This window comes from Dreissena polymorpha, chromosome 4, assembly GCF_020536995.1.
Source record: "Dreissena polymorpha isolate Duluth1 chromosome 4, UMN_Dpol_1.0, whole genome shotgun sequence".
NCBI classification, from domain to species: domain Eukaryota; kingdom Metazoa; phylum Mollusca; class Bivalvia; order Myida; family Dreissenidae; genus Dreissena; species Dreissena polymorpha.
In genome coordinates, this window is record NC_068358.1 from 31,118,072 (window position 1) to 31,132,723 (window position 14,652).

The window sequence follows — 14,652 nt, forward strand, 5'->3', positions numbered from 1 at the left end:
AATAAATACTGCGTAAATAATTGTAGTTATAATCCTAACGTGTAAGTAACAATCATTGTTTCATCCTAAAAGTTTAAATCAATTATATTATTGGATAAAACTCATTATTTTCTATATATGTTACTAAGATGAGAATTTTGTTCTAATACTTGGGGAAAAAACGTCATTTTTAGGTTTTATCAAGGGTTATATAATCTGTCCCGTTATTACACTTCACAAATGCAAATTGTGTCAAATGCAGGAAAAGAAAAAGGCACAATTGCCATCCACAAGCAAGGCCTTAGAGCAACTGTTGCAATTTTACACTTTCATACAGAGCAGTTATTATCATGGATATTGTACTTTATGGAAGCAATCCAAATGTTGACGAAAAATAAACAAATTTATACTCCAGAATATGTAATTGTCTATAACGCTTAGTGATTTATCCAATGAAGACAATTCGTATTAATTAAACATCGTACATTTTTAGTCTTTGTCTGTATAGTCTTTCCCCACTGTGTACTCTGTTTTGTTTTTATTTGTTTGTTTTTTATTTTTGGAATCTTATGGAAACACACATGTTCCTTTCAAACTATGTGTTTGTAAAAGAATAAAAAAAATCCTAACAATGTGCTAATCAGATGTATTTTTTTTAATTGTTATAATGTGAGCAAAGTCAAAACCATTATTTTTTGCAAAATAATCGAAAATCAGGAAATGTGTCGAGCCTGGTACATTGCATCTTGTTTTGTGAGATACATAACATTAAATTGGTGACAGGCATGGTTGTGTGTATTTGATAAATAAACGGTGACTTTTGCGTTCATCAATCTTAGAACAATAGCCTTTATAAGCATATATGAATAGGCCTTGAGTATGTTTAATCACATTGTGCATGATTTTTAAATTAGGATTTTCATCAATATCGTCATAAAAATGACCCGCAAGTAATATATATTAAAACACACTATCGATGGGACATGTGGTATTTGGGGAGAGAGCTATGTTGGTAATTGGTATGATACTGATGGCTGGTTTATATCCAGAATTAGAAATTCCTAAACTTGTTCATATTATGCCAATCGTTAACCATGTGTTTTGTGGGCATTTTCATATTGAGCTCAAAACGGTGTTGTGCATGAACTGAAATAATCTAAAAAGATCATCATCACCAAATGGCATATCACATGCATGCAAAAATTGGTTCCTGGAATAAAGCTCAGAGAAGATAAAATTAAATAGTATAACTTTAAAATTTAACAAACATGAACTTAGTAAGGGCTGTTAAATAACGAGCATTCAAATACCTGTATGTCAAACCTTCACCTCAGATATGAAAAATATAAGAACATGTGTTGTATATTTTATAAACAATCACTATTGTATTGAATATGTATTATTTTCATGTGGGTAATTCATGTTACTCTTCTGTTTGAATTCTTGATATATTTAAAGTTTAATGTTATTTGTCTGAAAATGAAGTTAACGTATATCTAACTTTACAAAAGGTTCCCTTTCATTTCTTTATTGAACCAATAAGCAACATTTTTTACCCAAACGTTTACGGCATATTCTATAACAATAAAACAATCTTTCACGTGAAAACATGTGTGTGTAATTCAGAACGTGTTTAAGAGAAGTTGCAAGCAGCGATGTGTTTTTAACTTTTAGTTCGTTTTGTCTAAACTCTGCTTAAAAATAAAATGAACATGTGCTATTCAAAAGAATGTGAAATGTCAACAACTACCACTAATACTTTCTGTCGCTCTAAAGAATGTTGAAAACACAACACAATTTACGATTGCGAAAACAGTCCATTCTAATAATTATGAACATTTTTTTTTGTGACAGAATCAGTGATATAAGCCTCTTTCTTGCAAATTGTAAGTATTATTAAAAATCATAACGACACAAAAATCACAAACTTAAAAAAATCAATGTTTGCTGTATTGAGCTCTTCAAGCGGACATGTGAAATTGTTACATTGTCAATAATTGCTTTTCTCAACTCGACCATGTACTTTGATATACCACCAACTCTTAGCATTTCAATACACAGATACTTGGTAAAAGTTCCCTTCATAATTTGTGGTCAAGTTTCAATAAGATAACTGATTAATGTACATTATGTATGGCTGATTTTGTTTTAAAGTCGGTTTTTAATGAAACAAAAATGCACACATTATGAAACATCGAAGTAATTGTTACCTTATAGTTGATACTTGTGTGTTGACTTCATAGTTATCATAAAAATAGAAGATTCTCTATTTGATATTTATATAAAGCCATTTTGAACACGTGCTATGTTCCATTAAATTATATATTAACTTTCCGGATTTGGTTTGTCTTTCAGCGAACAAGGCGATGCAATTATTAACATTAACCAAATGATCTCGCAGAACTTTAAAAATCTTCCGGTGGAATAATTGGTAACAATAGTGCATACAAATCGGATTATAAAACGCACGAAACTTCCACATATCTTCCTCGAGAAAAATGTCATTAAACATCGTAAATGCGCACTATAAAAAAGCGCGTCAAAAACAACAAAACAATTTTCATTTAACCACGAAACAATAGTGGGCACTAAAGTAGCATGGAACTAACCCATCTTCCGTCGAAACAATAAAGTATTAAAATACTGCAGAATAGCTGCAAACAAGCCTACACAGTGAACAAATTAAGCAAGTATTTAAACAAAACTTACTGGAAATTGGTGGAGCCTCTCTATGATACTAATTGACCTTCATAACTATGTGTTTGCATTATATTTATTATATCATTTCATGCATAATTGCATTATGAGTGCTTCTACTGTATTTTCTTTGTGATCCAGCAATGTTTGGATGAAAATGTACAATGCATATTGGCGAATAAAGTATATTCACACAACAAATACAGCATACTTCTTGAGTTTCTATGGGTTACCTGTGAAAACATCAGTCTCATCAAATATCACACGGAAACGTCCGAGGTAACTACTACACCTTGAATAAACATTTTACCACAAAGAATGGCCATCGGTGGAAACACAAATTACCAAACTAGGACAACTACGGTTTAACCTATGAACTTGGTTCCGATACCTAGAAATAGTCAATCAGAACGCATATCTCGTCCAGTTCTATCACCTGGTGTAAGACACATGCGATTAGGAAGACACATTGATGAACCAATGTTTGCATTATTGTAAATGAATGATAATGTATTTATATTGTCGACGTAATATGCTTAATCTATACCCATTTGCTAACTGTACCTTAAACAATATTATTATCCCCCGCCAAAGGCGGCGGGATATTGTTTTGGCGTTGTCCGTCCTTCCGTCCGTCCGTCCTTCCGTCCTTCCGTCCGTCCGTTCGGAGCCATATCTTGGAAGTGCTTAGGTAGATTTCATTGAAACTTGTTATGAGTATATATTTGGATAGAAAAATGATTAACCGAGTTATGGCCCTTTGTATCTTGAAAAAAGGTTGTTTTTTTGTGTCCGGAGCCATATCTTGAAAGTACTTTGACGGATTTCTTTGAAACTTGGTATGGGTATGTATATCAATAAGAGGATGATGCACGCCTAATGGCATTGTACACCAGTTGTTAATAACAGAGGTATGGCCCTTTGTATCTTGAAAAAAAGCTTTTTTGAGTGTCAAATATAACAATTTTGAGTCCAGAAGCATATTGGCGAGGGATATCAATTCAACAAATTGCTTGTTTTGTTGTTTGTTGGCAAGTTATTCAGGTGTTCTATTGTAAAATCAAACGAAGAAAAAACATAACAATATGCATAATTTATAAAACGTTAAACTTGATATTTTGACTAAGTAGCATGGGAAAATTAAATTAATTTATACCAGGCAAGGCTTTGGAAGTAAAGTCGCATTCCTAATGTTTACAACAAACCTTAACGAAGTGCAATCAATTGAAGAATCCTTTATCTGTGGAATCTCTATGAATTACAGATTGTGCATACCCGTCATATTGTCATTTAGTCGTACACGTGTTATGATGCCCAATAAGATAAATATCAGTTTTCCCAGCATAAGTAAGATTTTGTTCAAATACATGCTTTATTTAGTTACAGTCAACCTACAAACCTGGATCATTCTAGTTTTTCTTTTGTATTTAGGTGAAATGAGTAATTTATATGCATAAAAGGTAGTCAATGCTACATCTATAAGCCCCGTCGAGATAATTGTGACCGTGAACTGGTTACCTAAACTTTTATCAATACTTTTTGTCAAAAGTTGTGCTAACTATTTGTAAGATGCAAGTAAATACTGGTCGTGACTATTTTCTTAAAATTGACTTTTTAAATCATATCAGACCAAAAATTCATTTGTGATTGTTTTGTTGGAACTTTGAAGTCGGTTTCATTTCGGTTTATTCTTATTTACTATCACCATACTTATAACCGCCTCTATGTTTTAGTGTATATGGTGATTTTGTGTTGTTATCGTATGTACTGAAATAAAAAATAAGTTTAATGATCAAAATCTGTTACGAGTTGCATATACACAAAACAAGCCACATTATTTTACAAATGACATAACTATTAATAAGTATGAAAACATAGTTACGCCCCCCCCCCCTTCTAAAAATATCTAAAACAATTAAACTTTTTTTTCTTCCACTTTCTTGTGGATTGGTTACATGTATCACATATGATTTAAAAAAAATCATAAATATTTCTCCAAAAACATAATTTTCTTATGGAAACTGCTTAAGATGACTGAAATATCTGTTTTAGAAATATCACAAACCTAATGTATAACATCGATTTCACGTTACTCCATCTTTAACAGGGTGCAGAATCAACGGGGTTTCCCGTGTTTTACACACGGGCTGGACAGAATGTAAACACACCGGTATAAACTTTATTTTTGCAGATACCTCAAGTAATTGAAACACATTTGCAAAAATCTTCAGTGCATAAAAGGCAGTTTTGCTTACAGTTTGTTCCAATATCTTAAGGTATAAGAATTAATCATTGAATTCGTCTGAAATTATTGACACAAGTTCACGTTTGGTGAAGCATAGCCGTGTACTATGAATGCAGGAGATACCGAATGTTTGAACAAGAACACATACTTATTCAATAAGGTAATTCCGATGTATTTCATATTGCCATAAGCAGCATAAAAAATCTGTATTTAATGCACTAGTTAAATGAAATTCTTTCGCCAAATAATTGTAAAAAAGTTATATTGAAATAAAGCACCACTTACCGTGTGTAAACATCCATGAAAGTGGAAACCCACAAAGTCACATGATCCTGTACCCTGTTCAATAGCTTAGTACTTAATTATCACTTTTTCATTCATGGACATATATTAAAACAATTAAAGTGTAAAATAAAACTATTCAAAATTGAGGCGTTTGAAAAACGTCTGCGAGCAAGGTTTAAAAATGATTTAAAACTCAATCATGTATATTAGACCTGTTCGCCATGAGAATTCCTAACATGTAAAGGGCGTTTGGTGCATTGCATCATACAACCTACAAACCTTAATCATGTTAGTATTTCTTCTTTTATTTAGGTGAAGAAATAGGCATGTCGTTTAAGTCTGTAAATTATCTTCATAAAAATAAAAAAATTGTTATGATCAAGCTATACAACAGTTCGTTTAAAGTTCGGTGATTTTAGCACAATCGCCGAAAAATGTAGATCGATAGCGACAGGCTTGGCTGACAGCACGCTGTGAGCGATAAGCATTGATTGTTCAGAGAGTTGGATATATGGGACCATACTTGTACTGCAGAGTGTTTGACACAAATCAGATATGTGGGGCCATAATGGTAATGCAGGGCGCTTGACACACATTTGTCATATATGAGATCATACATGTACTGAGGGGAGATTGACGCATATTTGATAAGGGGGTCCATACTTGTACTTCATGAAGCTTGAAACACATATGATATATGAGATCATACTTGTACGGCCTTAAGTTTGACATACATTTGATATATGAGATCATACTTGTACTGTAGGGAAGAAAGATTGACAGCCATTTGAAAAGTGGGACCATACTTGTACTGTAGAAAGATTGACACACATTTTATTAGTGGGATCATACGTGTACTGCATGAAGCTTGACACACATTTGAGATATAAGATTATACTTGTACTTTAGGGAGATTGACACCCATTTGATAAGTGGGACCATACTTGTATTGTAGGGAGATTGACACCCATTTGATAAGTTGGACTATATTTGTACTGTAGGGAGATTGACACACATTTGATAAGTGGGACCATACTTGTACTGTAGTGAGATTGACACCCATTTTATAAGTGGGACCATACTTGTACTGTAGGGAGATTGACACCCATTTGATAAGTTGGACTATATTTGTACTGTAGGGAGATTGAAACCCATTTGATAAGTGGGGTCATTCTTTTACTGTAAGAAGATTGACACACATTTGATATATGAGATCATACTTGTACTGCAGGGAGATTGATACATATTTGTATATGAAAATAAAAGCAGTGAACTTGACACGCATTTTGTATCTGCTGGACCATACTTGTATTGCGGGGAGCTAGATACACATATTATATGTGAGACCATACTTGAACTGCAGGGAGCTTGACACACATTTGATATAAGAAACCATACTTGTACTGCATGGAGTTTTACACACATTTGATATATGAGATCATACTTGTACTGTAGGGAGATTGACACACATTTGATATGTAGGACCATACTTGTACTGCATGGAGTTTGACACACATTTGATATGTGGGACCATTCTTGTACTTTAGAGACCTTGGCACATATTTTATATGTTTACTCATAAGCATTTCTCTCCCGATGTATATGAAAATAGAAGCTAAAAATGTTTATATTATTTCTATATATTGGTTACATTTATAATACAGAATGAATAACATAAAATGCTTATTTTACGTAGTTGTCCATTTTTTTTATTCTCAAAACTGAAAATGTTGTGCAAAGGTTTTTGCAAAGTGTGATCTCTTGATATGCTTGTCTTCAGAAAAAAACCTCTTGATATGTTAAACAGCCTAACAAATGTATGACTCGTTTCGGATCCAAAAATACATTTTGAGGACATGTCACACTGTCTATCGACAACGCAACACCCTTGTTGAAATGAGAAGTGAGCTAGTGTCCTCTTGGAATAGAAAACACTAGTTACGGAAAGTGGGTTTCATGTGCTCACCAGTTATGAACATGTGGGTTAATTATCGAATTTTCATGCATACATGTATATTGTGATTGCCTGCTTGAAGCATCCTGTTGCTCATGCAATGTAAACTATGATGATTATTGAGTCCACCTTTCCATGAAAACTGCTGAGAAATATTGAAAATGCATCTACAAAATTTATACCGAGGTTAAATGGATGTCAGTAGATCATCAAGCGCTTAAGAATACTTTCGAATAAGTAAGGATAATGGTAAAACCTTTCAAACGTTCGGAAGAAAACATCGAATGAACAATCAACCGGAGGCCGCCATTTTGAACACCACTTAACATTGTTCTCACTCACACTGAACCAGTAACTTGCGTACGATCTACTCCCTGAATGTGATTTCGGATGTCAAGTTTGATTTAAAGGTTTTAGACTTATTTACTTATTTCTTATTAAACTGGATTTTAACGTCCTCTATTTTAATAAGCGTTATAGATTTTTAATTATTATAAAATGTTAGGTTTTCACATGTTTTTATATTTGTCTGCAAAAGCTAATATCAAAATTGTTCTGTTTTATATTAGAAAACAACGTCAACATGTTGATCTCGGTGGCCAATCGGGCAAACGGAATGCTTGAAGGTTATGTCGAAAAGCGAATACATTAGATAGCTTTTATTAACTTTCGATAATTTTTTTCGAACGTTCTTGAAAACGTTCTTAAGATACAAAAAGAAAATACATAGTGTTCATTGAATACATAAACACGATAGCTTTTGAACTTTTCATACACGCTTTATCAGGCACAAGAAAGTTGTATTTTAAATGATGTGTTCGTTTTACATGTGTTTTTGTATTTCTTGTTTTACCACAAACAAGCTAAAAATCAAGGTTTGCTGTTTTTATTCGACAAAAACTGAACACTTTTATCCTGGTAGACACTCGAGTTTCATGCTTTTTATGGTAAAATATCTTAGACTAAATGTTTTGCGGTTTCGTATAAGATAATAAGCTAAATATGTTGTTTTTGTTAACCAATCGGGCGAACAGAATGCGTGTCGCTGACTGTAAACTAACAAAGCTAAACATGTTTATGCATATATACAAATCTTTTTTTCTAACTTTTTTAGACGTTTATTTTGGTATACAAGACGATATTCTATCCCATCTTCACCGGTGTTCTGTCTTAAACAATAAACAACTTCAAATGCAATCAGATCTTCTTAAGTGAACGCGGCCATAAATATTGCCTTTCATAGTTAAGACTTGTTGTTTTTCGTCCTTTGGCTCAATTTATATAATTATAAGAGGCATCTTTAAAAAGGATATGAAACCAAACAATCATTGCCTTATAACATAGATGTAAGTCGATTGGGGATGAGACATTTTTTCAGGCAAGACATTTTAATGCGTTCACCGTCGACACTACAAAGGGTGAGTTTTCAATGTACTGCAAGTGATTTTTATGTTGACAATTGATGTGCACAAGAATATTATAGTGGACACTTATCCTCTCATGCCGCGTTTGTTTGTCTTGAAAAGACATCTCTCGAAGTTCTCGCTGCGTTATACGTCAAACCTCACTGTCGTGGACGGAAGTTCTCGCTGCGTTATACGTCAAACCTTACTGTCGTGGACGGAAGTTCTCGCTGCGTTATACGTCAAACCTTACTGTCGTGGACGGAAGTTCTCGCTGCGTTATACGTCAAACCTTACTGTCGTGGACGGAAGTTCTCGCTGCGTTATACGTCAAACCTTACTGTCGTGGACGGAAGTTCTCGCTGCGTTATACGTCAAACCTTACTGTCGTGGACGGAAGTTCTCGCTGCGTTATACGTCAAACCTTACTGTCGTGGACGGTGCAAGAATATCTGAGACGCTACTTTTGTTGTAAATGAATCTGCAAAAGGCCGTGACATTGGATCCTGCATATTCAAGATGTACTTAAGGTTAGAAAAAGACATGGTTTACAGAGCAGGCTTCGTAAACCTTGTCTGCGTTTCACACAAGATCGATGATTGGAACAAATTTTGATTTTAAGAAATATGTTGAGTGCTATATGTCGGTAATTTGAAAGGAAAAGGACACACAAATGCTTTGCATGTGTATTATGACTAAACCGCATAATAATGTTTATATACATTTATAATCAATAATTGTCATCTTTTGCAAAGATGAACGGGCGACTCTAGTTGTTTCTACATTTAGTTTACACAGAAGTTGTACTAATTACACGTTAAAGGAGTAGTAGAGATTGTTAGAAAATGAAATATAAGTACGGAAGGAATAGCACTTATTTTGTACAATCAATTGAAAATAAAAAGTGATAATATGTGAGCTGGTATTCATACGAAATCCCTATTCCGTTAGTTCAGTGAGCAGTTGTTATTCATCCTTTACTTTACATTAATTGATACGAAAATTCTTTGTTTGATTTGGGTCTGTAGGAGAAAAACTCTAAACATGTAAATGTAAAAATTTGGCCAAGGTAGTAAATTCAACAATGTTTTACCGATGTATAGATATAAATATAAATAAATACCTGAGGATCGATACAAGTAAAATAGCTGTCCTTTGACAAGCACAATAACTGATTTAAGGTTATTTTACTTTTCCTCGTCGCACAATATAATACTTAGCTCAATAAAAAGTGTATCGTTTGTTCGAGTTTAAAAAATAATAACAAATCAAATATATTAAAATACTCATTCACTAATAAAACTTGTGCGACATTTGTTGACTAGAAACAGTAATAACTAAATATGGCAATAGTTCCACGATGGTGGGATGTGAATGAATACAAAATACACCAATACCAATCTCTATACGATTTGCACGTGGTTATAAATCGACGGGTAAACAAAATTGTACGTTGTCAAAATGAAATGGAAGCTGTATCATGGCATACTTTGATTAACAAGATACCGACTGTTCAAAAGTTTGAAAACTCTCTTGAATTTGTTGACTACCTATCGTCCGTAATAACAGATGCTTTGCCTTGTTGTTGTGTTCGTCACCTACACGTCAGGGATTACAGCCGGGTCGATTCGTTGCTGTGTTCGTCCCCGTGATATGTCGGATTGTCCACTCCAGATAGAATCCCGTTGTCCAATCTAGTTCTTTGTTTTCCGGTCGACGCTGAGCATAAAAAGATAATTTAAACAAACGATTCAATACTTGAGGGTGAACAATCAATCGATTATACTTTGGATCATACATGACGGAACATATTTTGCAGCATAGTTAGTTTAAACCTATTTATTTAAGCTCGATTGCATCGAAAACCTGTGGCTTATTCAAAAGCTCTCCAGACTAAGAACCAGTACACAGTGGGGAACGAACCCGTGACCTCCCGGCCGCTAGGCGGACAGCATATCCACTACACCAAGGCGAATCGATATACAAATCGATATGTTTGACATGTTTATAAATATTTCCATAAATATTATTTCCGAGCCATTTCCCAAGTGATTGCTATACATGTTATGTCGCATATGCACATAGTTGCATTATTGTGAACGACCACGTGTATGCGGTGCTTTTCAAATGCTTCATATGAAACCGCGAGTATGCTATAAAAGGCACACTATAGTAATGTATATAAACATAAGAATTAATAAGATTGTTTATTAATAAAGCGCCGAACGTGCTTAAAAATGATGCATCATTTCCCAAATTGCAAGTTTTCATGGAACATTTCTCTGCTGTCGTGTCGATAGTTTTCCTACAAAATGGAAGACAAGGCACTTTCCCAAAATCAATAAAAAATGCATGACAGTTACCATAAAGTGGTTGCATAATACAATCGATTGAACATTGAACCGTTGGGCGCACAAAAGATATGCAGGCGGTTATAAGTATAGCTTCTGTTTGACTAATCAAGCATTTTAGCAACGAAAACTGTAATGCGTTGTACGTCTTCATATGTAAGTATTCAGTCAGTGCATGCATATCCGTGTATGCATTTGTTTGGTTGCATACACATGATAATTCGTGACTTTGCTTGTATATGAGTCGTGTTCTGAGAAAACTTGGCATAATGCATGTGCGTAAAGTGTCGTCCCAGATTAGCCTGTGCAGTCCGCACAGGCTAATAAGGGACGACACTTTCCGCTTTCATGACATTTTTCGTTAAAATGAAGTCTCTTCTTAGCAGAAAGACAATTAAGGCGAAAAGTGTCGTCCCTGATTAGCCTGTGCGGACTGCACAGACTAATCTGGGACGACACTTTACGCACTTGAATTATGCCCAGTTTTCTCAGAATGCGACAAATATGTTAACGCTTCATATTATTGCTACCTGTAAGGCGAATACTGCCCGACTCGCTGCCCGACAATGAAAGATTGTCCATCTCGTTGAGGGTGCTTCTAGACTGATACGCGCTGTCCAGACGCTGGAATGTGCTGGCGAGGTCCTCCGACGTCACAGGCGGCCACGTACTATTGGCTTGGAGCAAGCTTTCAACCTCTTCGTATCTGTTTAATCATAAATTGATATTGCAAAAAGACGGATCAAATACGGAATACCGTTGGGGCCATCGAGGTTACACATGTAAATCCAGCGGGCGACAATGCGATAGTACGAAAGAACGACGGCGACAGTGCGATAGTACGATGGCGACAATGCGATAGTACGATGGCGACAATGCGATAACGCGATAGTAAGATGGCCACAATAGTACGATGGCGACAATGCGACAAAGCGATAGTACGATGGCGACAATGCGATAGTCATATCGTACTGTCGCCATCGTACTATCGCATTGTCGCTATCGAACTATCGCAATGTTGCCATTGTAATATCGCGTTGTCGTACTGTCGTCATCGTATTATCGCATTGTCGCCATCGTACTATCGCACTGTCGCCATCGTATTGTCGCACTGTCGTCATCGTATTATCGCACTATCGCATTGTCGCATTGTCGCCATCGCACTATCGCACTGTCGCCATCGTATTGTCGCACTGGTGTCATCGTATTATCGCACTATCGCATTGTCGCCATCGAACTATCGCACTGTCGCCATCGTACTATCGCACTATCGCATTGTCGCCCTCTGGATTTTAATGTGTAACCACGTTGGCTCTTACTAAACTATATATGATTTTTATCCATGTGATAAGTACAGAGAATTATGAGAATATCTTGTTTAAATATTGCCTTCATAGTATAAAGAACACCCTGATTGTTTAAATTTCAACATTATATATTCCAGCCAATTTACTGGAAATTAACCAATTTTCCTTATTTTTTTATAGAGAAAATGAAAACATTGTTTCACTTGTCTCATCGAACGGACAAGAAAAGTAATTTTTACTAGTCCGAACAAATATTTTGGTTGTCCCGGACTACCGAGCTCTTACCTAGTTTCATTTAACTAGCTCAAGTACTTTGTGAGTTATTGCAGGGTCAATATGTTAGTTTTCACTTATTTATGTAAACGGATAAACCACGATTTATCTTACCATAACAAATACAATTTTTGTACACCATATAGACTGAAATAGAGAGCATATTTCTCTGTATGGCCTTCTATCCAAACACGGAGTTTCATAAACCTTCCTTATGTACTTTTTCAGCTGGCGCATAATAGATTTTGGTTTTCGTAAAATTCTCGAAAAAAAAATCCGCGGAAAAAATCTGTATTAACGTGCATAAACCCCTCATACAATGTATTTTACTCTGTTTGTATCTACTTACCGAGTTTCATAAACCAACCTTTACTATTTGTTGAGTTATTGCAAGACCTTTACTTTAGTTTTCACGTATTTCAGTATTTATCGCAATCTTGCTGTTTGAGCGAAAGAAATAGCTAACATAACAGGGATATTCCAGACATTGCCGCTATTCACAAACCAAGTTTCAGCGTTCTAGCTTTTTTATATTGAATGTATTTTTATAACTGTAACCATAGCAACCAGTTGCGATATGGTGAATTAAAATGAAGTAGGTGTTAAGTATTTACCCACCTTGGGCGTGCCCCGGGTAGAATTCTTTCCAGCTTATTTTGTACCGTAACAGTCATAAAATGGCTGTCCAGGACAAACGTCTGCAACAAATACAGAAATACAAACTAGCGGCTTAAACATACAATTTCTGATTCAACCTTTAAAAAAAATGGACGCAATTGGCTGAAAACGCTCAAATCTGTAACTCGAGTTGATTAAACACAAAATGAGTACAACACAAAATGGTTTAACACAAAATGTTTGAGAACATTTTTTAAACCATAATATTTAAAAGTTAAGCCGAAATTTTAATATCTACAATATTTTTGTTAGAAGAATCCTACCTCAAGAAGAAGGCATAGTAGCAGGTTAATAAAGCCAACTCCCAGGAATATGAAACGATATGGAACATCGGGAGGCATTTGCAACTGAAAAATACAATGCCCTTATAATATATATAACATATAAAAAATACTTTCTATATTTTACGTCAAACGATAGCATGCTTATATATTCATATGAATATAGACTATATAAAGGAAACGAAGTATCCGGTATGCTAAATGGCAGTTATATGGCTAATGTGTCTCCTTCAAAAAATAAAAATAAAATATTTGTTAGACGTATACCAGTTACCCAGGTAAGGAAACCATACAAGTATATGTCAGTATGCCCTTGTATAATATAAAGTGCATAATCATACAGTTTATTCCAAGACACATATGACCTGCAAATGAAATAAGATTCATTGAAAATATCATGCACTAAATGTAAATTACAGAAGATAGAAGACAGAATTTCGTTGTGGACTGTATTTTGAAATAGGGCTGTATTTTGAAACAGGATGGTTTTATGAAATAGGAAGGTATTTTGAAAAAGGATAGTATTTTGAAAGAGGATGGTATTTAGAAAGACCCACCTCAAAAAACTCCGCAACTGCATCAGTAGGATAAATATTCAGCCAGGCGGTAACTCCAAACACGATTATCAAATTCACGAGGAATGCATCTAGGGTACAAGAACGTCAAAAAGTATATATTTGAGTCGTGTTCTAAGAAAACTGGGCATAATGCATGTGCGTAAAGTGTCGTCACAAATTAGCATGTGCAGTGTGCACAGGCTAATCAGGGACTACACTTTCCGCCTAAATTGGATTTTTGCTAAGAAGAGACTTCATTTAAACGAAAAATGTCATAAAAGCGGAAAGTGTCGTCCCTGATTAGCCTGTGCGGACTGCAAAGGCTAATCTGAGACAACACTTTACGCACATGCATTATGCCCAGTTTTCTCAGAACGCGACTCATTTGATAAAATATTGCATGCATATTAGACACTTACATTAAATCCTTTCATGAACATGACAATCCTTCTACTTGGATATTCATAACGTCTGCTAGAGCCATAAAAAATGTAATTTTCATTATTAAGCTATACTTATACGAGTGTCATTTGAATAAATGCATTCCAAGCATAACAGGAGCAAAGAAATACATTAAATACGAATATGTTAACTTGAGAAAAATATCAATTTTAAAAAATATTTTAGAATCCTTTGAGAGTG

General features: G+C 34.8%; 1 protein-coding gene across 1 annotated transcript in view; it reads right to left on the minus strand.

Annotated features, from left to right (window-relative positions):
- Positions 1 to 9,235: 9,235 nt before the first annotated feature.
- LOC127878103 (polyamine-transporting ATPase 13A3-like) overlaps positions 9,236 to 14,652 on the minus strand; it is a 59,880-nt gene continuing 54,463 nt past the window's right edge. The window contains exons 28-32 of the mRNA XM_052424521.1: positions 14,011 to 14,099; positions 13,436 to 13,519; positions 13,113 to 13,192; positions 11,445 to 11,620; positions 9,236 to 10,282 (exon numbers count right to left, since the gene is read on the minus strand). Of these exons, the coding sequence (XP_052280481.1) occupies positions 10,176 to 10,282; positions 11,445 to 11,620; positions 13,113 to 13,192; positions 13,436 to 13,519; positions 14,011 to 14,099 (536 nt within the window). The 3' untranslated portion in view covers positions 9,236 to 10,175. The remainder of the gene's footprint in view (positions 10,283 to 11,444; positions 11,621 to 13,112; positions 13,193 to 13,435; positions 13,520 to 14,010; positions 14,100 to 14,652) is intronic.